This window comes from Rhinopithecus bieti, unplaced genomic scaffold, assembly GCF_001698545.2.
Source record: "Rhinopithecus bieti isolate Rb0 unplaced genomic scaffold, ASM169854v2 scaffold_17829, whole genome shotgun sequence".
Lineage (NCBI taxonomy): Eukaryota > Metazoa > Chordata > Mammalia > Primates > Cercopithecidae > Rhinopithecus > Rhinopithecus bieti.
Window position 1 is genome coordinate 290671 of NW_016809238.1, and position 27488 is coordinate 318158.

Genomic DNA, 27488 nt, shown 5'->3' on the forward strand with positions numbered 1-27488 from the left:
TAAATGTTAGACCTAATACCGTAAAAACCCTAGAAGAAATCCTAGGTAATACCATTCAGGACATAGGCATGGGCAAGGACTTCATATTTAAGACACCAAAAGCAACAGCAACAAAAGCCAAAATTGACACATGGGATCTAATTAAACTAAAGAGCTTCTGAACAGCAAAATAAACCATCATCAGAGTGAACAGGCAACCTATAGAATGGGAGAAAATTTTTGCAATCTACTCATTGTCCCTCTGACAAAGGGCTAATATCCAGAACCTATAAAGAACTCAATCAATTTTACAAGAAAAAAATAAACAACCCCATCAAAAAGTGGGCAAAGGATATGAACAGACACTTCTCAAAAGAAGACATTCATACAGCCAACAGGCACATGAAAAAATGCTCATCATCACTGGCCATCAGAGAAATGCAAATCAAAACCACAATGAGATACCATCTCACACCAGTTAGAATGGCAGTCATTAAAATATCAGGAAACAGCAGGTACTGGAGAGGATGTGGAGAAATAGGAACACTTCTATACTGTTGGTAGGACTGTAAACCAGTTCAACCATTGTGGAAAACAGTGTGGCGATTCCTCAAGGATCTGGAACTAGAAATACCATTTGACCCAGCCATCCCATTACTGGGGATATACCCAAAGGATTATAAGTCATGCTGCTGTAAAGACACATGCACACATATGTTTATTGCAGCACTATTCACAATAGCAAAGACTTGGAATCAACCCAAATGTCCATCAGTGACAGACTGGATTAAGAAAATGTGGCACATATACACCACGGAATACTATGCAGCCATAAAAAAGGATGAGTTTGCCTCCTTTGCAGGGACATGGATGCAGCTGGAAACCATCATTCTCAGCAAACTATTGCAAGAACAGAAAACCAAATACCGCATGTTCTCACTCATAGGTGGGAACTGAACAAAGAGATCACTTGGAGACAGTAAGGGGATCATCACACACTGGGTCCTATTGTTGGGGGTGGGTAGGGATAGCATTAGGAGATATACCTAATGTAAATGACGAGTTAATGGATGCAGCACACCAACATGGCCCATGTATACATATATAACAAACCTGCACATTGTACATATGTACCCTAGAACTTAAAGTATAATAATAATAATTTTAAAAAGACATACAAGGAGTCAACGAGCATATGAAAAAATGCTCATCATCACTAATCATCAGAGAAATGCAAATCAAAACCACAATGAGATACCATCTCACACCTGTCAGAATGGCTATTATAAAAATAAATAATAGATGCTGATGAAGCTGCAGAGAAAAGGGAATGTTTATGTACTGATGGTAGGAATGTAAATTAGTTCAGCCCCTTTGGAAAGCAGTTTGGAGATTTCTCAAGGAACTTAAACAGAACTACCATTCAACTCAGCAATCATATCACTGGGTATATACCCAATGAAAAATAAATCATTCCATCACCAAAAAGACATGTGTACTCACATGTGTATCATAGTGCTATTCACAATAGCAAAGACATGGAATCAGTCTGAGGGCCCATCAGCGGTGGGTTGGATAAAGAAAATGTTATGCATGTATAACCTGGAATATTACACAGCCATGAAAAAGAACAAAATCATGTCCTTTGCAGCAACATAGATTCATCTGAAGGCCGTCATCCTAAGTGAATTAACATAGGAACAGAAAACCACATCCTGCATGTTCTCACTTACAAGCAGGAGCTAAACATTGGGTACATATGGACAAAAAGATGGCAACAAGAGATACCGAGGATTACTAGCGAGGGAAGGGAAGGGACAAGGGCTGAAAAATTGAAAAACTACTTATTGGGTACTATGCTCACTACCTGGATGATAGGATTATGCATACCATAGGTGATAGGATCATCATTCTGTGATCACTCATAGGATCATTCATCAACATCTGCATCACACAATATACTCATGTAATAAACCTGCACAAGTACCTCCTGAATCTCAAATAAAAGTCAAAGTTATTATTATTATTATTATATTATTATTATTGAGAAGGAGTCTCGCTCTGTCGCCCAGGCTGGAGTGCAATGGCGCGATCTCGGCTCACTGCAAGCTCTGCCTCTCAGGTTCACGCCACTCTCCTGTCTCAGCCTCCCAGGTAGCTGGGACTACAGGCACCTGCCACCATGCCCAGCAACTTTTTGAAATTTTTTTAGTAGAGATGGGGTTTTACCGTGTTAGCCAGGAGGTCTCAATCTCCTGACCTCGTGATCTGGCTGCCTCGGCTCCCAAAGTGCTGGATTTACAGGTGTGAGCCACTGCTGCCTGGCCTGAAAAGTTGAAATTAATTTATAAAAATAATGTACCTTGGCCTCCATGGAACTTTTCTTTACCCTGGCCTTGCCCATAAAAAAAAAAACCAGAAACCATCTGGATGTAAAGAAGGAGGACTGACCTGGTCATCAAAGCCAAAGAAATGGGAGAAAAAAAAATTATATATATATATATATATATATATATATATATATATTAAAATAAATTAACTGAAAATTTTATTAGGAAGCTGAATGCTGATATAGGATGTAACATTGATGCACATAGAGCAAAACTGTTTTTTTTTTTTTTTTTTGCAAAACTGTTTTGAAAATCCTCTCTGTTACAATTTCTGTTGGCTGTGGCAGCTGTCATCTCTATGTCCTCCCTTTCTTTCCCCATAATAAGTCTTTTCAACCTTCTGCATAGGCAGGAATACTCAACTAGGTTCCTGAGCTTCTCCAATTTGCATCTATACCCACCACCTTATTCATTAAAACAAAAGATCTTTCTTGGTATTCACCTCTTTAGAAGGCCCAGGAAGGGATTATAAACAACTACTTATCTTTTTTCTAGACACATTTTTGTGTGTAAATTTATTTTGTTATAAAACTGAGATATATGTACCTCCCTGATTTCCTGCTGTTTGTCAGCTTTAGACCTTATTCGACTTGCCAAATGAATGTACTCAGCTACTGAAATCAAACAAAGCTTGAACAAAGGGTAATCTCTCAGATATAAATATCGTTTTCAGCATACATATATGTATACACATGTATATACACACACACATAAAATTAGAGAAAATATCAAGAATACGTTTAGTTTTATTTTCAGCTTTCCACAAATACACAACAGTAGTGATATAGTTTTATAGGAGAAATTCAAAATTCTGAACAATTCCCCAAACTTCTTCAAATGCAATAAATTGAGACTATCATCTGGCAGTTTAGAATTTTCTTGCAGTTCTATCATGTACAGCCATCTGATCAAAGCAATAGCAAACATTCACTTATTACCAGAGTTACATGAGAGCTGGGAAATCACAGTCTAATTTTAAACTCATATTTCCAGGCAGAATCCCCTACTGATTCTCATACTAGTAAGAGGAAGATCCAAGAATCTCCATTTTTAAGCAGAACCCAGGTGATTCTAATGCAGGTAACTATGATGGCAAGAATCATCAGTAATGATTTAAAAGAACATATTCCCAGGCACCATTACCCACTTACTAAACAAGAAACTTCTGGAGCTCTCCTGATCCAAAGAACTCACATCTTTGTAAAGGTTCTGGTGATTGTGTGTGTGTGTGTGTGTGTGTGTGTGTGTGTGTGTGTGACGGAGTTTCGTTCTTGTTACTCAGGCTGGAGTGTAATGGCGCAATATTGACTCACCCCAACCTCTGCCTCCAGGGTTCAAGCTATTCTCCTGCCTCAGCCTCCAGAGCAGCTGTGATTACAGGCTTGTGCCACCATGCCTAGCTAATTTTGTATTTTTAGTAGAGATGGGGTTTCTCCATGTTGGTCAGGCTGGTCTTGAACCCCTGACCTCATGTGATCCACCTGCCTCGGCCTCCCAAAGTGCTGGAATTACAGGCGTGAGCCACTGTGCCCTGCCCCCAGTGATTCTTATGATCAGGTAACAGTGAGAATCATTGCCTTAGAGTATGCCTCTATTTGTAGGTTATGGCTACATGGTTTCTCCTACTCCAAATTCTTGATATACCATCATATTACTATAGTTTTTCTTAGTTAAAACCAATGAAGATCTGAATGATCAATTGTAATTCAAAGAATAACTGAAATTTTTTTCAACTAATTTTCTTCCATCCATATTATGTACTTTTGACATGCAAAAACATCATACTTCAAGCCTTTTAAAAAAATCTGACCATCACAAAAAAATCTTGTAACAAGAGGAGGGAAAAAACTGTCATGCTATCAATGAGAAAAGTGGATTCCTAGAAACAAACTGACTTAACTAAGGTCACACTGCCACTAAGAACTATGCAGCCCTGACTTTAGTCTATTGCAAGAGTGTTCCCATCACTCACTAAACTTCCTGTCACCTGCAATGTGCTTTGTTTTCAACATTGTATACAGTATATTATTTCATTTTATATGCACAATAGTACAATGAGTTATGAAAAAAAAGTATGGTCTTTGAAGTCGGACAGATTTTTTTTTTTTAATTATCTTTCTGCTGAATCCAGACTGCATCTGTGTGCCTTAGGGAATTCTCATTTTCTTCTCATTTGTAAAATTATAGATAATATTAATAATATTATCCTTATTGGAAGATTTTGTAAGATTAAACGAAATAAAGTACATCTAAGCATCCAGGACAGTGCCCAGCACATAATAAGTGCTCAATGAATGTTGGCCTTTTAGTTTTTTTGAATTCTTCTCTCCCTCAACTCCTGTCTTATTTTTAGTCCAGTAGTGTTTTCACTGCACCATTCTGCCCTTCTTAGTAGCCTGTTCCTCATTTCACTGTGCAGTGTTCTCATTCTGGTCTCCTGTTATGGATTCCATATTTAATCTAACTAGACTTGACACTGAGCCTCTTGGACAACATTCTCCAACGTGCCTTTTCATGTTCAACTCCAGAGTTAACAAACCTTGACTTAGAAACTGCCCATTGGGGTAGTGGGTAGGGGTTCAGAAGACCCAGCTTCTACATCAGGTCCTGTCACTGACTGACTTTATGACCTTAGGCAAGTTAAAGAACCTCCCTGGGCTTCAGCTGTAAAACTCAAGATATGAAAAAGTGATCCTAAATTTTCCTCCTGCTCTAAAATTTCATGACTTTATGATATTAATGAACTTGTCGGTCTAACAATAGTTCTTTTTCATTTCTTATTTTAGGCATGAGTTTAAAATGAATGCTCTGAATTACAGAGGATTGTTATACTGGCTTCCATGATTCCATTGCCTACAAAGTTCTTTTGCAATTTTTTCCTTAGCTTTATCATTGTAACTTAAAAAGTTCATAGAGGAGCCCATAGAAATACTTCATATCCCTGAAACCATCCATTAAAAATAGTTATAGGCCGGGCACGATGGCTGACATCTGTAATCCTAGCACTTTGGGAGGCGGAGGCAGGCAGATCATGAGGTCGAGGGATTGAGACCATTCTGGCCAACCAACATGGTGAAACCCCGTCTCTACTAAAAGTACAAAAAAAATTAGCCAGGTATGGTGGTGGGTGCCTGTAGTCCCAGCTACACAGGAGCTTGGGGCAGGAGAATGGCGTGAACCCGGAAGGCGGAGCTTGCAGTGAGCCGAGATGGCACCACTGCACTCCAGCCTGGGTGACAGAACAAGACTCCGTCTCAAAAAAAAAAAAAGTTACAAAGATCAGTCATCAGATCTGGGAAAAGCTTGCACCATAGCTTGCATTTAGCATCACCTATACAATTCTGACCTGAAGTATAGCCATGCTCTGAGTTTGGGTGCTAATAGCATGGCTGAATGTGTCAGTCTTCAATGCTGCACTTTTTTTTACTGGGTACAAGAAGGACAATGACAAGTAGCAACTACTACACAGGACTTCCAGGGCCAACATTGACACACATACAAAGATGAGAGTGAGGGATAGGGCTGAAATATCCTTTTCACAGTGATAGTCAAACTCTAATTATAAGAAAAAGCACATTCATTGGCAAAATACAAATGCAAATGAGTTATATCTTGCAGCTTCAGCATGGCTTTGAAAAAATTCCTGCCCATGTGCAGTAGTATAGAATTTATCTTTCCAGTTTTTAAATCATGTTCTAGCTGTCTTTTTAACGAATAGCTCAGGGACGGAAGCATTTTACTTTAAATTGGGATAAAACTGGAATGTCTCTATTCTCCACTTAACCAAATCTTATAATTCCTTTAAACTACATTCTTTCCACGTTATACATAAAGACTAGAGTGATCTCTCCCATTCACGATAATCCCTCACAGAATTTACTGTCAGTTTCAACTGTCATCTATATCATATGCTAACCAGACTATTAGTTTCATTTTCAAGTGAATGTGTTTGTCACTCCAGTACCCATGATTGAATCCTAAAAGTTTTTGCCTGATAAACCCAATGCCTCCAGCTCACTATTACCTTCTGCCAAATTCCTCTGATTCCATGGGCCACCTGTCAGGACATCTTCCTTGGCACTTCATGCAGACTACCCACTTGGCTGGACTCCTTCCGTCTGTATGGACAAACTCACTGTGTTAAGTCTGTCTACTATTTGGAGATCTGTTGCCAGGACTGCTAATAAACATAATGTGGTCCCCCTCCGTGATTCTCCCTAAACAGTCTGTCTCCCCACTGTACTAGCAGTAATGAGGGAATGGAAAAATGGTGAGAGTAAATAAAGTTGAGATTTAACCCCTTAAGCACATACCATGAAGAGAGTAGGCATTTATGGTTAATCCAGGTATTACCTAAGTGATAAGCCCTTTATTCCATGTCACCACTTGGGACCCTATAACAGAAGCCAGCACCATTGTGTTTTCAAATAGTATTTTTCCTTAAGTAAGGAAAAATGAAGATGTTAAACACATGTAAGGAGGAGCTTAAAATACTTTGAAGAAGTTATATAAAATATTCCCAAAGCTCAAGGAGATGTTAAATCTAGTGGACAAATATTTAAACAAATCTTTCTTTCTAAGTAGCCTGTAAACGTAACTAGTTGGAATAACTTATCTTGAAAATATATTCTCACTTGTTAAAACATCATGGCTATTTAATCAACATAGGTTTATGCTTGTTGCTCTGCCACATGTTCTGAAATGACTGAATCCACTTTCCACAACTGTGACCTCAAAGGAAATGCTCTACGAAAGTCAAGTCAATGGAGTTTTAAAATAAAGTCTACCAAGAGTCACAATGTCTATTTTTAAAGTAGTCATCCTACTTCTGAAAGCCATGCACAAAACAGAAAACAAACACACTTTAAATCTGTTACACAGTGAAATGTTTGTGGAATGCAATTTTCATGATGATTTTTTCAGTGCATTAAGACCGGGACCTATCATGGGGAGGGGGGAGTGGGGAGGGATTGCATTGGGAGTTATACCTGATGTAAAAGACGAGTTCATGGGTGCTGACGAGTTGATGGGTGCAGCACACCAACATGGCACAAGTATACATATGTAACAAACCTGCACGTTATGCACATGTACCCTAGAACTTAAAAGATAAAAAAAAAAAAAAAATAAAAAAAAAAAAAGAATTGCTTTTCAGGAAATATCACTTCTCTCCAAGTGCCTTTTGACTATACCAAAGAGTGCTTTTTAACACCTAACTGCAATTCATTCAGATTTTTATTTAGATAGTTAATTACTGTAAGATCATACTTCAGTGAAAATGACCAAATGTAATATTATTGATAGTTCATTCTCCTGCTGTTGGTATTTCACCTCTTGAAAAATCACATTATTTGGTGCATGTGAAATAATGTTACATTAATTTCTTTGTTCTTTCACAAAGCAAAATATTTATGGTAAAACTGCAATGCACTAACCATGCTGTGGGAATGAAAAAACTGATAAAACATTTCCTCTCCTCAAGGAGCTTACACATTACAGGAGGTATGTGTATACACAGGTAACAAGCAGGTACTTAGATAAATTATAAGAGGGAGAAGTGTTGAAAGACACCAATAGTGTGAGGATCCAAAACTTGATCTTTGAAACTTTCTTATTCTTTTTAATAGTCTCTCCTCTATTCAGCTTCTGTTATGAACTTGATGCACATAAATCTAAGATATTACACAGACACACACACACACACAACCACATCTGCACATATATATCTATGCATATAGGCACACATATATTTGTATGTATTGATATAGAAATATGAGTAGATTTCTGCTAGGTCTATCACCTGCTTTCCATTTTTTTCTTTATCTTTTTAAAATAATTTCTGATTTTATTATAGATTCAGGGGGTCCAAGTGCAGGATTGTTACATGGGTATATTATGTGATGCTAAGAATTGGGGTATGGATGACCATGTTGCCCAGTAGAAAGCATAGTACCTGATGGGTAGTTTTTCAGTTCATTCCCCTCTCCCCTTCTGCCCTCTCCAGTAGTCCCCAGTGTCTGTAGTTCCCATTTTTATGTTCACCTGTACTCAATGTTTAGCTCTCATTTATAGATGAGAACATGTGGTATTTGGTTTTCTGTTCCTCTGTTAATTCACTTAGGATGATGGCCTCCAGATGAATCCATGTTGCTGCAAAGGACATCATTTCATTCTTTTTCATGGCTGTATAGTATGCCATGGTGTATAGGTACCACATTTTCTTTACCTGATCTACTGCTGATGGGCACCTAGGCTGGATGAACATATGTGTGCATGTGTCTTTTTGGTAGAACAACTTCTTTTCCTTTGGGTATATACTCAGTAATGGGATTGCTGGGTTGAATGGTAGTTCTGTTTAAGCTCTTTGAGAGATCTCCAAACTGCTTTCCACAGTGGCCGAACAATTTACATTCCCACCATTAGTGCATAAGCATTCCCTTTTCTCTGCAGCCCTGCCAGTGTCTGTTATTCTTTTTAATCATTTTTATAATAGGTCAGACTGACAGGTGTGAGATGGTATGTCACCGCAGTTTTGATTTGCATTTATCTGATGATTAGTGATGATGAGTATTTTTTCATATGCTTGTTGGCTGCTTGTCTTTTTTCTTTTTCTTTTTTTTTTTTTTTTGAGAGATGTCTGTTCATGTTCTTTTGCCCAATTTTAGATGGGATTATCTGTTTTTTGCTTGTTGAGTTGTTCAAGTGTCTTTTAAATTCTGGATGTTAGACCTCTGTTGGATGCATAGTTTGCAGATATTTTCTCCAATACTGTGGGTTGTCTTTTACTCTCCTATTTCTTTTCTGTACAAAAGCTCTTTTGTTTAATTAGGTCTCACTTGTCAATTTCTTTGTTGAAATTGCTTTTGGGGACTTATAAATTCGTTGCCAAAGCAAATGTTGAGAAGGAAGAGTCTTTTCTCATGGTTATCACTGCCCTAGGCCCATGGCAAGTACTGCCTGGCTACTGCTGATGTTCACACAAGATCCAATGGCTGTTTAGTCAGCTTATGGTAAATGCTGCCAGGCCTGGCTCTCTCCTTTCAGGAATGGGCCCCCATCTGGCCCAGGATGAGTCCAGACATGCCATTTAGGAGCCAAGGCCTGGAGTCAGGGACCTCAGGAGCCAACTCTGTGCTCTGCCCCACGGTGGCTGAGCTGGTACCCAACCTGCAAGACAAAGTCCCCTTTACTCTTCACTGTGCTTTCCTCAAGTAGAAGGAATATTTCACCATGGCCACCACAGGTGGGGATGTTTGGGTTTCACCTGAAACCAGCATGGCCCTGGATGTCACCCAAGGCTGCCTGGTTACTCCTTATGTTCATTTAAGGCCCAAGGGCCCTTTAGACAGTGGGTGATGAATCCTGCCAGGATGGAGTCCTTCCCTTCAAGTCAGTGGGTTTCCTTCTGGCCCAGAAATGTTGTCCAGAGGCAAAACCTGAAATGGGGGCCTCAGGACTCTGCCTGGTGCCCTAGTCTACTGTGGTAAGCTAGTATCCAAGTTGTAAGACAAAGTCCTCTTTACTCTCTCCTCTCCTCTCCTGAAGCAGAGGAAAGGAGTCTGTCCTGGAGCTGTGAGCTGTACTGCTAGAGATTGAAGGTGGAGTGGTTCAAGCATTCCCTTGGCCACCCTGGCTGGTGTCTCACTAGGTTGCATGACACAAAGTCCACTGCCTCCAAGCTCAGCATAGCACAAGGACTAGCCAAGAAATTCCAAGTCCTTATGGCCTAGACTGCCTTTCAAATTTATATGGGATCCCAAAGCACTTTAGCCTGCAGTTGGGAAGCTACCAGAAATTCCCCTCTGGCTAGGGCTGGTCTAAATGCTCTCTATGTGTACCAGCTGAATTTTGCCCTGTGTTGCATTCTGCTATGACAGGCAGCACTAAGTTCCAATGCAAAGTCCCACAGTCACTGTGCTCTCCCTCCCCTAAGCACATAGATTCTCTCTGTGCCACGTGGCCACCGCTGGGGGATGGGGGAAGAGAGGTATCAGCAATTCAAGACTGTCTCTCCTACCCTCTTCAGTGCCTCTTTCCTTAATATAATGTTAAAACCAAGTACTGTGATCATTCATCTGATTTTTGGTTCTTATGGAGGTGCTTTCTTATATGGATTGTTGTTAAATTTCATGCTCCTATGGGGGGACAATCACTGGAAGGTTCTATTTGGATATTTTCCTCCATTTGTCCCACTTTTTTCCTTTGTTTACAAACATATTTTAACTCTTCTTTTAAAAATTGTGTAAATTTATGGGGTACAAGTTTAATTTTCATACACAGATAGATTGTGTAGTGGTGAAGTCGGCACTTTTAGGGTATCCATTACCCAAATCTTTTCCTTAACCTAGCAAAGATAGTAGGTGGGTGGCGTATGCCACAAATCAAATGCTTATGCAAAGAAATAAAGGGATATATATATATATATATAAATCAAATGACATAATTACAAATACTTAATAGAAACTGAGATAAGGTTTTCCTTAGAAGACAGTTTTCTCTACAATTTATTTCTTGTGTCCTGTATGTAGCATGTATGAGTCACATTACATTTTGCTGGTATCTGTTTATGCCCTAGTTCTAGTGAGTTTACTAAAACCACAGAAAAAATGTGATACAATAATAAAGGCAGAAAAATCCTATGTAGTAACTATCTATAAAATTGATGATTTACTTTCTCTAAAAGTATTCAGCAGAAACTACCTGCTAATTTTATTAAAAACATATTAAAAAAACTTCAGAAAAGCATCCTGGCCTAAGCAATGTGAAACGCCCATCTTACTAAAAAAAATACAAAAAACTAGCCCGGGCGAGGGTCGGGCGCCTGTATCCCAGCTAGCTCCCGGAGGCCTGAGGCAGGAGATGGCGTGAACCCCGGGAGGCGGAGCTTGCAGTGAGCCGAGATCGCGCCACTGCACTCGCAGCCTGGGTGACAGAGAGAGACCCTGTCTCAAAAAATAAAAATAAAAAATACAAAAAAAAATAAATAAAAAAAATTCAGAAAAAGTAGCACCAAATTATAATGGTTTCTTTTTTAAAAAATTACAATGCCAACCAGGCACAGTGGCTCATGCCTGTAATCCCAGCACTTTGGGAGACCAAGGTGGGTGGATCAGCTGAGGTTGGGAGTTTGAGAGCAGCCTGACCAACATGGAGAAACCCCATCTCTACTAAAAAAAAAAAAATAATAATACAAAATTAGCCAGGTGTGGTGGTGCATGCCTGTAATCCCAGCTACTGAGGCAGGAGAATCGCTTGAACCCAGGAGGCGGAGGTTGCAGTGAGCTGAGATCGCGCCATTGCACTCCAGCCTGGGCAACAAGAGTGAAACTCTGTCTCAAGAAGAAAAAAAAAAAGAAAAAAAAAAATATATATAAAATACCTTTCTATAGTATAAGTGGAATTTTCCTACCAATAGAAAACCTAAGATCGATTACTTTCAAATCATTTAAATAATTATAATAAGGACAGGTGTTTTAGTGACACTAATTTTACTTCTTTATTTTTCTTTCATCTGAAATATGTAAATATGGGATGAATTAGAACACAGCTTAGTTGGTTGTGAACTTGCTAGGATATTTGCCTTATCTATTTTCAAATGTCTTGAGTACATATGCTTTCTGGGGCTCTATTTCGTTAAATTAACTCTCTTACCACATGTACTAGTTTCTATAACTTCTACATGATGCTCACAAAGAGGGATACAGTTTGCAGAAGACTCAGTGCTGAGCTGTCACTTCTTTATCCTCATCAAGCAGTTATTACTCTGGGCCTAATCCTGCCAGTGTAAGGAACTTTGCTTGGGAAGCACCAGGGATATGAAGAGTTATAAGGAAAAAGTGACATGTTGATTTGCAGTTTAGGTAAAAAGTGCTACAGGAGTTCTGAAGAGGATGTGATCACGTGGCTTTAATGAAGAGAGAGTTGAAATGGTCTCCAATGGTAGGATCTAAATGAGCAGAACAGAAAAGGCACAATTTGTAGAGGAACAAGAGACTTCTGACACTGGGGAATAAGTGTTCTGTGGGTAAGTGCCCTGCAGCAAATACTTTGATCTGGGTGGAACTAGAGCATAGAAGACATGGGAGAAGACAGATTCAGGGCCAGATCATGGAAGGCACTCAGAGAGCTCCCAGAGGCTGGACTCCTCTTGAACAATGAGAAGTCATGGACAATATCTAGGGCTGAGAAGTGTACAACATGATATTTCCAACTGGAAGGTTGTAAAGAAGAGCTGCATAGGGCATACGGTACAAAGGGACGTGGACGTGTGATGGCAGAAGGTCCATAGGAGATTACTTTACAATAGTATAGAAGGGAGTCAAGACTGGAATGGTGGCAAGGAAATGAGAAAGAAGAATGGTATTAAAGGCATAGAGAAAGATAAATCAGTAGGCCTGGCTAGCTGACTTAGTGTTATGGGAGAGAGAAAAGAAGAAGTTAAGAGACCTAAATTTGGGGGCTAATTTTTTACTCATCTTTATATTAGAAACCTATTAATTTGGAGTTTATAGCCCAACCTCTCTCCCCTTTTCTTTCAGATGAACTCATCGCCATAGCCTCCCACGCTGAGTCCGTGAGTTCCTGCAATTCCTTCCTAGGAAATCCAGAATCAGGCCTGACAGCTAGAGAAAGGATGGTTGCACTCTGAGGTGCTGGCAGTAGCCATTTGCTTCCATTTCAACGAGAAACCTGGAAAGACTGCTTTACAATAAGAGAAAAAAAAGAGAAGGCAGAAATAAAAAAGTTAAGAGACAAAAAATAAAGGCTAAGTCTGGATTCCCTGTTACACCCTGGTCTCTGCTTTCATGTGTTCCTAGAGGCAACTACATCCCTCCTCTTGAATTGGGTAGGATATCCCTAAAATGCAGCAATACCTTCCTCCTTTGATTAAATTAGCTTGGCAGGTTTATTGCTACTTGCAGCCAAAATGGTCCAAACTTAAATATTCCTCAGCATAAACTCTTCATCGTCGGTCAGTTGGTGCTCTACTCTCTGAACACTTTAGCACGTTACTGACATTTTACATTGTTATGATATTTTTTCATCTAGAATATCTTTCCCTTCCCCTTTGCTGACTCTGCCTATGTAAATCCTGACTATCCTTTCTTTCTTCCATCTGTCTTTATTAAGCAGTTTTTGAATGAATCCATAACATCTGTAAATTACAGTGTTATATTTTCCCACTTGAAGTCCTTGATTTTAGTGAACTTATTGGAAGAATACTTAAAACTTATACAAATAGAGTAGAAGCATGAGGATGGTAATGGACAATCAAAGAATTTATGCTCTCAAATCTATGAATGTAAGCAAATTCAATTAGACAATAGTCTACTTGGCTACTAATACCATTGACTTTAAGATGTGTTCAGAGAGGTGTCAGTAGGCTATTTGGCCAATGTGGACATTTTATATGAGGAATTATATTAGTTAGGAAATAGAAGAATAGCTTTTTATAAGTAATGCATGATACATTATTGCGTAAGTGCTAAAAATTCAATTCTGTAGATATCCATGGAACGTCCTACAGCTTAGTGAGAGACAGATCTAGAACCTGCCAATGCTGTCCGACTCAAAGTCAGATTGGAAAGCTTTTTCCATTGCTATTTCACGAAATAAGAAATTTATCAATTTTCAAATGCGACAAAATACTCCGTTTTATCTCTTCAAATAATTTTTTAAAAAGATAGTGTATTTTAAAACATTGGCTATTAAAATAGTCATATACTCAAAGAACCATCTTGAACCTAACGCCCAAGATATATTATTTAACAAATTTAAAAAAATCAATCAATAAACTGCTATTCTCTTTTGAGACAACACTGAATATCTCTCATAAAAGCTTCTTTTTGCCTTTAGAAATGAGAAAATCAATCTGCTATCCTGTGAAATCTCACATAAATTCAGAATACAATGGAGTATTCCTTCAGTAATCATAGTCTTTAGACTGGTGACTCACAATGCCTCAGGAGGAAAAAAAAATTGCCTGATGAAAGCAATAAGAAAATGTCTAACAAATGGATGGATATTTAATGAGCAAGATAAAATGCCAAGAAATAGCAAGTGTCTCTTTCTGTCCCATTCAAAAGAATATTCCTAAAACCCCAAACGGTCACACCAGATTACATGAGTAACACTGGTTAGTGTGATGCTATTGTATGAAAAATCTGTTGCTAAGCAGGGCAAAAATATGGTTTACATGAAAATGGAATGATCTCTGGTGAATACTGAAAGAAAGTAACAATTTCCATAACCAGAAAAGAATTTTTACATCACTCCATTTCAACTGCTATAAAACCCCGAGTTGCTTTGACAATTGCTTTTCCCTGCTTTGCTGCTTTTATATCATCCTCATGTCTGCAGCTTTCCATTTACTATATGACAGGGTTTTTGGTTTTTGTTTCTGAGTGTGTTTTTTCCCCCTAAAGCCTAGGCAGAAAATACCAACGTGCTATATGGTTTCTAGGGGCCCACCTTGCAATGTTCATAAAATACATTTTTGGTGCCCCTCTTATAAAAGTCCAATTGGCTTTCCTCCCAGTACAACAGCTGAAAATATAAACAGAGAAGGCCCCATTAATAGTAATTGTAAATGCTGTACTTATTTAGATTTATGGAGCCTGCTGCCATATCCTGTTTGTTATACTGGGAACAGAGCATGCAGCGGCTTCGGTTAGGGGAGGGAAACACGCTTACCTGCATCACAATAAGGAGGTCAAAGACCAAGATAAAAGAAGCAAGGAATGCTCTGGAAACTTCATCACTGGGCAAAAATCCCCGATTCAGCTTGTCCCAGCTGATCCAGTCCGTTGTAATCACAAGTACAACCACAGACGTCAGAGTAAAAAGAACTGTCCTGTAAAGAACAAGACACTCATTAAAGAACATAAGGCATAAAATATAGATACTAGAGAGTGCATGTTATCTGTGTTGTATTAAATGTCTGCCCCTTGGTAAGTACCTACCCTAAGGTATACAAGCCAAAAGGAAGATAAAAAAGGTTGGCCGGGCATGGTGGCTCATGCCTGTAGTCCCAGCACTTTGGGAGCCCAAGGCGGGCGGATCACCTGAGGTCAGGAGCTCGAGACCAGCCTGGCCAACATGGTGAAGCCCTGTCTCTACTAAAAAAAAAAAAAAAAAAAAAAATAGCCAAATGGAGTGGTGTGCGCCTGTAGTCCCAGCTACTTGGGAGGCTGAGGCTGGAGAATCGCTTGAACCTGGGAGGTGGAGGTTGTAGTGAGCCCAGATTGCACCACTGTGCTCCAGTCTGGGTGACAGAGAGAGATTCCATCTCAAAAAAAAAAAAAAAAATTAAATGCCTTCTTTGAAAAGCAATTAGGAAAAGTTATAATAGCATCTCTTTCAAGATTTTCCCTAAAGAACATTAAGAAAATAATTATGGAACAAATAATTAACAACAATTTTAAAAATGACTTTGGTTAGTGCAGTAAGTGTCCCAAGAAAACACTGTGTGTAGCTCTTAGTAAACCTGTACATTGTTTACCAAGCATAGTGGACATGCAATGTAAGAAGATAAGGCAGACAGTGAATGGGTGAGGAAATCTTTGGATTCCATTATCCTTCTACAAAAGGGAGGGATATTTACACCAGACTCATCACCATCTCCAAGACTTGATAAGCTCCATACAGGGACCACCTCTAAAAGCCAATAATGTAGCTTGTTCTCATAGGACACATATCATCCATGGCTTGTGGTCCAGTGACCTCTCTCCATGTCAGAGCACCTACTCCCTGCTATAAGATACTAGGAGCCTGACATTTTCTCTTATCTATCTTTTTAGCCCCCATAAAATCTTGCATAAGTATACACAGATGGAGTTCAATGAGGCTTAGTTGAAAATAAAGCATTTTTAGAAAATTACTCAAATTAGTCTTTAATGCTGACTTTTAAAGTAGATCTGAAATGTGTGTGATGAAAATTTAATCTGCCAGAGAATTGTCCATAATGTAGTCAAGCCTGTGCTTTTCAGGGCTACATTGATGGCTAGATATTGTTTAGAATTATAAGAAGAAAAAAAACAATTATTTGAAATTAACTTAATCAGATAAAAATGCAAGAAAGAAAAAGGAAATAAAGGAAAACAGAAGAAAAAACATCGAGGTGAAATAACATTGTAGAACACATACCCATTTTGGCAATTAACAAAAGTGTTTTTGCCCTCTAATGTCTTATAATAATTAAAATTCATAAAAAAATATGAATCTTCATAGAATTCTCTTCTCAATTGTACATAGTATAAACCCCTAAACCAAAAATTTGGTTTTCCTTTTCATAATTTCTTATTTGAAGCAAGTTTACTTTGAGTACAATGGATATAAAGAATGTTTCTTATATTTTTTCTCCTCATGAATGGAAAGATACATTATTTTTAAAATTTAGAAAATAAACATTCCTATTAAAAACTCATTAGTTTATTAAAATTGCAAACTTTCAAAAGAATTGACTCCATTGACCTCTAAAATAAAAAGTACAGACTGTCTCCTGCTATGGTATAGAGTAACTCTGACCACAGAAATTCAAAGGAATTAAATAAGTATGGGAGAAGTTCTAACTAATTATTATAACTCAATAGATAGAAATTGCAACTATTATATAATAAGAATAGTGGGACTTAAGCAAAATTTTCTCCAGGTTAAGTCTATGTGTTTTTGATTTTGTTTTCTTGAGCTTGAGAAACCTCAAACAACTCTGAATGAAATCACCACAATTTCTCTTTTCAAGAAGGAATATAACAACCTCAATGAAGAATAAATATTGATTATTATTCAAAGTTTTTTGGGTAACAAGGATATTTTCTCATCATTCTTGGTTTTTCAAGTGCATTTCCCACAAGGATGCTATAAATATAAACACTTTAGAGGATGCACTCATATGGCTGTATAGGTTGGTAAATAGTTGGGGCCCCAATTTTCTCATGTCCCACTGTCTGCCTCCCCAGCCTCCTGCACAGAGCGTCTCACCTCCCTGTTGTCCAGCACTGCCTGGTTAACCTCTGGTGAAACAAGGGTACTCTAGTACCTCACTCTAGTTCTATGGCCAGTATGTAATCTATTGTTCAGAGCCTGTGTGATATTTTTAATATCATTACTGCATTTTCACCTGGAACTTCCTTTAGTAAAGACAGTTGATCAAGAAGAATACTCTAATGTTACTTCATAGGTCTAAAAATGTAAACTGATACTGTAAAATTAAATATTTATTCACATTTTTAGGTGTGAAAGTCTAGAAGTTTGGAATTAAGTGTCTGCTGAGCAATTGAAACCTCATCTATTACAATATTTATAAAGGAACTATTCTAGGAGTCAGCAAGATAGCATACTAGGAGATCCTTACTCATATCCTCCAACAGAACAATAATTTGGCAGCTATTTATGGACAAAAGTGCCTTTTTCTAGCTTTAGGATTCAGATACTAAGTCCAAGACTGATCAGGGCTGTCTGAGAGGGCAGGCCTATACCCAGTCCCCAGGCTTATGGACAGTGGTCCTGGATACAGACCCAGAAACAGCCTCATCGCCCTGTGAACTTGGCTACAGCTCCATTTGGCCTTCATCCTGCCACCAGAATCATCCACCAAGGAATGAGGGAGGAGTCATGCCCACATGCACTTTGTACAACAGACCTGCTGATCTCAGCCCCAGCTGTGGACCCTAAAGATGCCCTGTAATTCAGCTCTAGCCATTCTCACCTGTAGTCTGAGAGCATTTCTGCCCACACAGGGACCTGCCAGGAGATATGCCCATTCATGCCCTGGTGGCAGTCCCACCAACTTTGGTCCCACTGTAGATGCTGAAAAAGCCCTTTAACGTTGTTCCAGCTTCTCTCAGCTGTGATCTGAGAGCAGTTCTGCCCAACAAGGGACTTTATAGAAAACATGCTCATCCATGCTCCCAGAAATGGGCCTCAGGCTGAATATAGATCCTGCAGTAGACCTGTGACCCAGCTCCAGCCCTGCTCGGCTGTAGTCAGGGGCAGTCTTTTCCAGTCAAGAACCTGGCAGGAGGTACATTTGTCTGTGACCCTGCAGAGAGATCTAAAAACACTGAACTCAGCTGTGGACCCTGAAGCACCCCCTGTAACTCAGTTCTAGCCCCTCTCAACCATAGTCCAGGACCAGTTCTGCCTGACCAAGGATCCACCTAGTGACCCAGTGGAAGCCCTCCTAAGAACCTGGAGAGAAAGACATCGAATAGCATACCTGGTAACAGGTCTACCATCTGTGGAGCCAACTGTAGAATCTAAAGCACATCCTTGCCCTAGTGTCAGTTCTACTGCCCAAAGTCCAATCCGTCTTGAGACCAGACAGGATTCATATACACTCGTGCTCCTTGTAAGAACCAGCAAAAGTCACGTGACCCAGTTAAAATTCCAGTCGACTGTGATCCCACAAGAAATCCTAACAGGCTGGGAACACTATAGGAGAAGATCCATATCCACCAAAGCCAATCTGTAAAGACTTGAACAGGTATTTGTTCCTTCAAATGCAGACACAAATGCAAAGCTACACAGATAATAAAGAATCAGATAAACAAGACACCACAAAAGGAAAGTAGTAAGTGTCAGTAACAACCCCAAAGAAATTGAGATCTATGAACTGTGTGACAGAGAATTCAAAACAATCATATTAAAGAAGATCAATGGGATGGAAAAGGAAACAGACAACTAAATGAAATCAGAAAAAGAATGCATGAACAAAATTAGAAGTTAATAAAAAACAGAAACCATTAAAAAAACCCAGAAATCCTGGATTGAAGAATACAATAACAGAACTGAAAAAATTCAAAAGAGAGTTATAATATCATATTTAATCACGCAGAAAAAAATATCAAACTTAAAGACAGGTCACATGAAATTAGCCAGTTACAGGAATGATAATGAAAAAAGAGTAAAGACAGTATACTAGGCCAAGTGGCTCATGCCTGTAATCCCAGCACTTTGGGAGGTCAAGGCAGGTGGATTGCTTGAGGTCAGGAGTTTGAGACCAGCTTGGGCAACACAGTGAAACCCTGTCTCTTAAAAGGAAAAAAAGAAAATCAGCCAGGCATAGTGGCCTGCACCTGTAGTCCCAGCTACTCGGGAGGCTGAGGCAGGAGAATCACTTGAACCCATGAGGCAAAGGTTGCAGTGAGCCAAGATCACACCACTGAACTCCAGTCTGGGTGACAGAGCAAGACTCTCTCTCAAAAAAATAAATAAAGACAATATATATAGAAAGAGAGAATACTAACCTATGGGTACCATCAAGATAATAAATACATGATTTATGTAAGTCACAGGAGAAGAGAGAAAGAAAGAAACAGAAGGCTTAAAGAAATAATGCCTGAAAACATCCCAGAGGGATATAGACATCCAAATTCATGAAGCTCAAATAATCTAAAGAAGGACCCATTCAGAGAATATTTTCTGAGTCACATTACAGTAGTTCCCCTATATCTATGGTTTCACTTTCAATGCTTTCATTTACCTACAGTCAATCAAACACAGTTTGAAAATACTAGATGGAAAATTCCAGAAATCAACAATTCACAAGTTTTATATTGGATTCTGTTCTGAGCAGAGTGATGAAATCTTACTCTATCGTGCTCTTTCTTGTCCAGGATGTAGATTATCCCTTTTCCAGCATATTGACACTGAGTATGCTACCAGTCATTTAGTCACTTAGTAGCCATCTGTTATCAGATTGACTGTTGTGGTATTGCAGTTTGTGTTCAAGTAATACTTATTTTACTTAATAATGGCTCCAAAGCACAAGAGTAGTGATCCTGGCAATTTGGATATGCCAAAGAGAAGCCATCAAGTGAAAAGGTGAAAGCTCTTGACTTAATAAAGAAAGAAAAAAAATGGTCTGCTGAGTTTCCCAAGATCCATGGTAAGAACAAATCTTCTACCCATGAAATTAAGAAGAAAAAATGTAAATTCATACTAGTTTTGCTGTTGCACCTCCGACTGCAGAAGTTATGGTCACAATGTGTGATAAGCAAAGATGGAAAAGGCATTAAATTTATTTGTAGAAGACATGAAGAGAAACAGGTTCCAACTGATGGCAATTGGATTCAGTACAATCCACAGTTTCAGGCATCCACTGGGGATCTTAGAATGTATTCCTCACAGATGGAGAGGGAATACTTTATGATCAAATTGACAAAAGTCTTAAACAAAGAGGGAAACTTTAAAGCACCAAGAGAAAACAGACTCATCACAAAGAAGGATACCCTGATAAAACTATTGCTGAACATGTCAATAAAAAACCTTGAAAATCAAGAGAGAGTGGAATGATATATTCAAAGTGTTGAGGAAACGAAGAGTTAAAATAGAATACTATATCCAACAAGGCTGTCTTTCAGAAATGTAGGAGAGAGAAGAAGTTTTCCACAGAAGCTGAGGCTAAGGGAATTCATTGCCACTAGATCTGACTTTTAAAAGAATGCTAAAGGTAGAAACTAATGCTAAATTGAACTGAAAAGATACTAATTGACAAAATAAAATATCTGAATATATAAAATTCACTAGTAGAGTTAAAATATAGTCAAGTTCAGAATATTGCAATAGTTGTATATAAACCACTTGTAACTTTAGAGTAAAGTGGGGTGGGGAGGGGGGAGAGATAGCATTAGGAGATATACCTAATGTAAATGACAAGTTAACGGGTGCAGCACACCAACATGGCACAGGTATATATATGGAGCAAACCTGCACGTTGTGCACATGTATCCTAGAACTTAAAGCATAAAAAAAGTATTAAAATAACTATAGATACACTAATTTGTTAAAGATATACAATCTAAAGAGATGCAGAGTGTGACATCAATAGCATAAAATGTTGACTGGTGAATAAAAGTGTAGCATGTTTGTATGCAACTGAAGTCAAGTTCTTATCAATTTAAAATGGAATGTTATAAGATCATTTATGCAAGCCTCATCGTAACCACAAAGAAAAAACCTCTAGTAGATACACAAAAGACAAAAAGAAAGGAATTAAAATATAGGATTTTAGAAAATCATCAAAATACAAAGGAATACAGCAGGAGACAAGGAAAGGAACAGAAGAATAGCAAAACATTTTAAAAAGTGGAAGTCATAAGTCTTTACCTATCAGTAATTAGTTTAAATATAAATGGATTATATTCTTTCATCTTAAAATGCAGAGTGACTGAATAGATTCAAAAAGCAAAAACAAGAGTCCATTATATGCTTCCTATAAGATCATCATCAGTTTAGTCTTAAGGACACTGATAAGCTGAAATGCAGGAATGGGAAAAGATATTCTAATCAAATAGTAACCAAAAGACAGCAGGGGTGGATATATTTAAATTAGACAGAATGGACTTTCAGTCAAAATCTGTTATAAGAAACAAAGAAGGTCATTATATAATAAAAAGGTCAATATATAAAGAGAATGTAACAATTTCGAATATATATGTATCCAGTACCAGGGCATCTAAACATACAAGACAACTACTAACAGAACTGAAAACAAGAGACAGCAATACAATAATAATAGGGGACTTCAATTTCTATTTGCAACAATGAATAGATCACACAGATCAAAATCAACAACCAAACAATGGACTTGAATAACACCATATACCAAATGACTAACAAATATATTCAAAACATTCCATCTGAAGCAGCAAAATGAACCCTCTTCTCCAGCACACATGGAACATTCTTCAGGATAAGATCATATGTTAAACCATAAAACAGAGCTTAAAAATTTTTTAAAGATTGAAATCATCTCAAGTATCCTTTCTGACCACAATGGTATGAAACTAGAATCAATAACAGGAAGATTTTGTAAAATTCACAAGCATATGAAAATTAAACAACATGCTACCTGAACAACCAATGGGTCAAAAAAGAAATCAAAAGGGAAATCAAAAGTATCTTGATGCAACAAAAAATAAAAACAGAACACACCCAAACTGATAAGATGCAGCAAATACAGTTCTAAGAGGGAAGTTTATAATAATAACTGCCTATAATAAGAATAAAGAAAGATTCCAAATAAAACACTAAATTTTACACCTCAAGGAACTAGGAAAAGAAGAACAAACTAATGCCAAAGTTAGTGGAAGACAGGATGTAACGAAGATCAGAGCAAAAATAAATCAAATAGAGACTAAAAAACAATGAAATACCAACAAAGCCAAAACGTGGTTTTTTGAAAACATAAACAAAATTGATGAATTTTTAGCCAGACCAACCAAGAAAAAAGAAGGGACTCAAATAAAAATATAAATAAAAGGGAAGACATCAGAACTGATACCACAGAAATACAAAGGGTCATAAGAGACTACTCTGGATAATAATATTCCAACAAATTGGATAACCTGTAATAAGGATAAATTCCTAGAAACATACAAGTTACCAAGACTGAATAATGAAGAAGCAGAAAACCTGAACAGACCGATCATGAGTAAGTGATTGAATCAGTAATCAAAAACCTCTAAAGAAAAGTCCAAAACCTGATAGCTTCACAAGTGAATTATATCAGAGATTTAAAGAGGAATTATTATCAATCATTCTCAAATTCTTCTAAAAATTCAGAAGGAGAGGATACCTCCAAACTCATTTTAAGAAGCTAGCATTATTCTGATACTAAAGCCAGATATGGATACTATAAAAAAAAAAAGAAAACTATAGGTCAATATTCCTAATGAATATAAATGCAAACATTTTTAAGAAAATGTTATCAAACCACATTAATAGCACTTTAAACGAATACCATGATCAAATGACATTTATCCTTGGGAAGCAAGGATATGTTAGCTTACACAAATAAAAAAATGTGATGCATCACATTAAGAGAATAAAGGATACAAATCATATGATCATCTCAAATGCAGAGAAAGCATTTGATAAAATTCAACATTATTCCATGATAAAAACTCTCAACTAATTAGGTATAGAAGAAATGTACCTCAACGGAACTAAGGCTATATATAACAACCTCACAACCAACATCGTACTTAACAGTGAAAAGATGAAAGCTTTTACTGTAAGATCAGGAAGAAGAAAAGATGCCCACTCTCATCATTTCTATTTAACATGGTACTGAAAGTTTAGTCAGAGCAATTAGACACGAAAATGAAATAAAAGATATCCAATTCAGAAGGGTAAAAGTTAAACTGTTTTTGATTGCAGATAACATGATCTTACATACAGGAAACCCTAAAGACTCCACAAAAAACAAGACAAGACAAAACTGTTAGAACTAATAAATAAATTGAGTAAAGTTGCAGGACAAAAAATCAACATGCAAAAGTTAGCTGTGTTTCTACATACTAATAATAAATCATCTAAAAGAGAATCAAAACAATCTCATTTACAAAAGAATAACAAAGAATAAAATTCTTGGGAATAAATTTAACCAGAGGTAAAAGATTGTACACTGAAAATTGTAAGATGTTAATGAAAGAAACTGAAGAAGAGACAAATAAATGGAATACTTCTATCTTCAGAGATGGGAATACTTAATACTGTTAAAATGTCCATATTACCTAAACAAATCTTCAGATTCAATGTAATCCCTATAAAAATTCCAATGTCATTTTTTCAAAGAAATCAGAAAAACTTTTAAAAAATTAATATAAAACTACAGAAGATGGTGAATAGCCAAATGAATCTTGGGAAAGTAGAGCAGGGCCAGGCACAGTAGCTCATGCCTATAATATCAGTGCTTTGGGAGACCAAGGTAGGAGGATCTCTTGAGACTGGAAGTTCCAGACCACCCTGGTAACATAGTGAGATCTTGTTTTTATATTAAAAAATTAATAACTAGCTGGGTATGATGGTGCATGCTTATAGCCCCAGCAACTCCAGAAGCTGAGGTGGGAGGATTGTTTGAGTCCAGGAGTTTGAGTTTGCAGTGAGCTATGACTAAGCCATTGCACTGCAGCTCCAGTGACAGAGAGAGACATTTGTCCTTAAAAAATAAAAAAGAACAAAACAGGAGGCATCACACCTTCTGATTTCAAATTATGTTACAAAGCTATAGTAATCAAAACAGTATGCTACTGGCATAAAAAAAGAGATACATAGACCAATAGAATAGAGAGCCAGAAATAAACCCATACATAGACAGTCAACTAATCTTTGACAAAAGCACTAAGAATACAAACAGAATGGCATTGTGATAAATGAATATCCATATGCAAAAGAGAAATCAGACTGCTACATCATACACAAATATTAACTCAAAATGGATTAAAGACTTAAATGTAAGGCCTGAAAACATAAAACTCTTACAAGAAAACAGGGGAAAAGCTCCTTGACATTCGTATTGGCAATGATTTTTTTTGGATATGACACCAAAAGCAGAGGCAAAAAATAAAAAATAAGCAAATGGGATAACATCAAAGTAAGAAACTTATGCACTGCAAAAGAAACAATCTGACAAGGGGTTAATATTAAAAATATATAAGGAACTCATACAAGTTAATAGCAAAAAATGAAATAATCTGGTTAGAAAATGGGCAAGGGATGTCAATAAACATTCTTCCAAAGAAAACATACAAATGCCCAACAGGTGTATTAAAAGGTGCTTTATCTCACTAATCATCTGGGAAATGCAAATTAAAACTACAGTGACATATCACTGTTAGAATGGCTATTATCAAAAAGACAAGGGCTAACAAGTGTTGGTGATGGTGTTAAGAAAAGGGATCCCTAGGCTAGGCGTGGTGGCCGTAATCACAGCACTTTGGGAGGCTGAGGCAGGCGGATCACGAAGGAGTTCGAGACCATCCTGGTCATAGTGAAACCCTGTCTCCATTAAGACTACAAAAAATTAGCTGGGTATGGTGATGGGCAACTGAAATCCCAGCTACTCAGGAGGCTGAGGCAGGAAAATCACTTCAACCCAAGAGGCGGAGGTTGCAGTGAGCTGAGATTGTGCCACTGCACTCCAGCCTAGGCAACAGAGTGAGACTCCATCTCAAAAAAAAAAAAAAAAAAAAAAGAAAGAAAAAGAAAAAAGAAAAACAGATCCCTTTTACATTGTTAGTGGGAATGGGAATGTAAATTGATTCAGCAAGTATGCAAACAGTAAGGAGGTTCTTCAAAAAATAAAAAAATAGAACTACTATACAATCCAGCAATTCCACTTCTGAATATATATCTAAAGGCAGTTAAGTCAGTATCTTGATTAGATATCTGCACTCTCTTGTTCATATCATCATTATTCACAATAGACAAGATGTAGAACAACCTAAGTACCTGTTAATGGATGAATGAAGAAAGAAAATGTTACACACACAGACACAGACACACACACAGACACACACACACACACACACAATGGGATAGCATTCAGCCTTAAAAGAGACAAAATCCTTCCATTTGCAACAACGTGGATGTACCTGAAGAACATTATGCTAAATGAAATAAGCCAGATATAGAAAGACCCATACTGTATGGTATCACTTACATGTGATATCTGAAAAAGTAGAACTCATAGAAGCAAAGAGTAGAACAGTTATCAAGGATTAAGAGTGGGGAAAATTGGGAGATGTTGTTTGAAATGTACAAACTTTCAGTTATAAAACGAATAGGTTCTGAGGATCTAATGTCCAGCATGGGTGACTATAATTAATAATACTGAAGTTTTACTTGAAATTCACTAGCAAGGTAGGTATTGAGTGTCTTCACCACATGCGTACATACATATACACACAATGGTAACTATGTATGATGAATATGTTCATTAATTTGATTGTGTTGATATATGCATAGGTATATCAAATCATGTTCTGTACTTTAAACATATGCAATTTTGTTAATTATACCTCAATAAAGCTGAAAAAGGGAGTAATTCTTATTCATGCTAATAATCTCATTGTGAATAAAGTAATTAAAATTAGTAATTAAAACTTTTTTTATAATTTGATAAGTACTTTGGTAATTAGAATTTATCGTAACATTTTGTGTGAGAGATTCCTGAGGCCAAATCAGCACCAATTCACCTCTTGGATGTTTTCATTATTTGATATATTTATACAAAATAAAATATTCTTTCTAAGAGCTCTTTATAAGTGGTTTTCCGGCTTTATAATGTACTTCCATTTTGACAAAGGGTATTGCTACAGATCTCAGGAAACAGTTACTGGTAACATCTTATTACTCCAAAGGGAAATTAAAGGAGGTATTCTGTCTGATATTTAATATTTAATTCTCCAAAAGGAATAAAAATGGAAATCATTAAATATGAATGCATACAGCTCAGAGAAAAGACCTAAAATAAAATCTCAAGAGAATGGAAAAAAGAAAAGAGGGAGCAAAATACTTTAATTGGTCATATCACCTCCAAAATTATGCTCAGTGCCTTATGTAGATATAACTGCAGATGCAAATGTATTGCATGCCATTTGTTTTTCTGAGCCACTTCTTGTAAAATTGATAGACTTTACCATGCTACGATAATTTAGCCAAAACCATTAGTTTGAAAGAACCAGAGCTCAGTTAGTTGGGTTATATAAAGAGTCACTTTTCTGTAAAACTGTCATGAAGGAAATAGTAATAATACCAATTACTGTTTCAGACATACGGCACTTAAGCCAAGCACTGGTATAAGGTCTTTACACAAACTAACCGCAAATTAACTTATGTAATGTTTACTACTACCCCAATACCATCCCACCCTATTTAAAAGTACTGAAACTGAATCACAGAAAAAGTTTCAATAATTAAACCGAATTTATAACACATACTTTATAAATTATATAACATATAAGATAGAAATGATGCAAGATGGTTCAAGTCCAGGCTGACTCATGACAGTTTTTGTCATAAGCACTGCACTGCAATGCCTCTCATAGGAAGCACTTGAATATTACCCTCCTGTTATTATGTTTGTAGCTAGGATTTCATTCCTTTTCATTTTTCATTATAAGTATACTATTGTAAAATCATCATCCAGAAGTACTTAACATTGAAGAGTAAAGCTGACAGAGACTGTCAAGGACTGGCAGGGAACAGTCCATAAAAACCCTAGAAGAAAATCTAGGTAGTACCATTCAGGACATAGGCATGGGCAAGGACTTCATGTCTAAAACACCAAAAGCAACGGCAGCAAAAGCCAAAATTGACAAATGGGATAATTAA

The 27488-nt window shown here is 37.3% G+C and overlaps 1 protein-coding gene across 14 annotated transcripts in view; it reads right to left on the bottom strand.

Annotated features, from left to right (window-relative positions):
• The window catches only part of TMEM117 (transmembrane protein 117), a 556913-nt gene that overhangs the window by 80099 nt on the left and 449326 nt on the right, over nucleotides 1–27488 (bottom strand). For 13 of the 14 annotated variants that reach the window (XM_017888972.1, XM_017888960.1, XM_017888964.1 and 10 more), the window contains one exon: nucleotides 15063–15222. In XM_017888972.1, coding sequence (XP_017744461.1) covers nucleotides 15063–15222 — 160 coding nt within the window. Of the gene's footprint in view, nucleotides 1–9247; nucleotides 9537–15062; nucleotides 15223–27488 lie in introns of those variants that run through there. The other variant, XM_017888974.1, reaches the window with a different exon arrangement.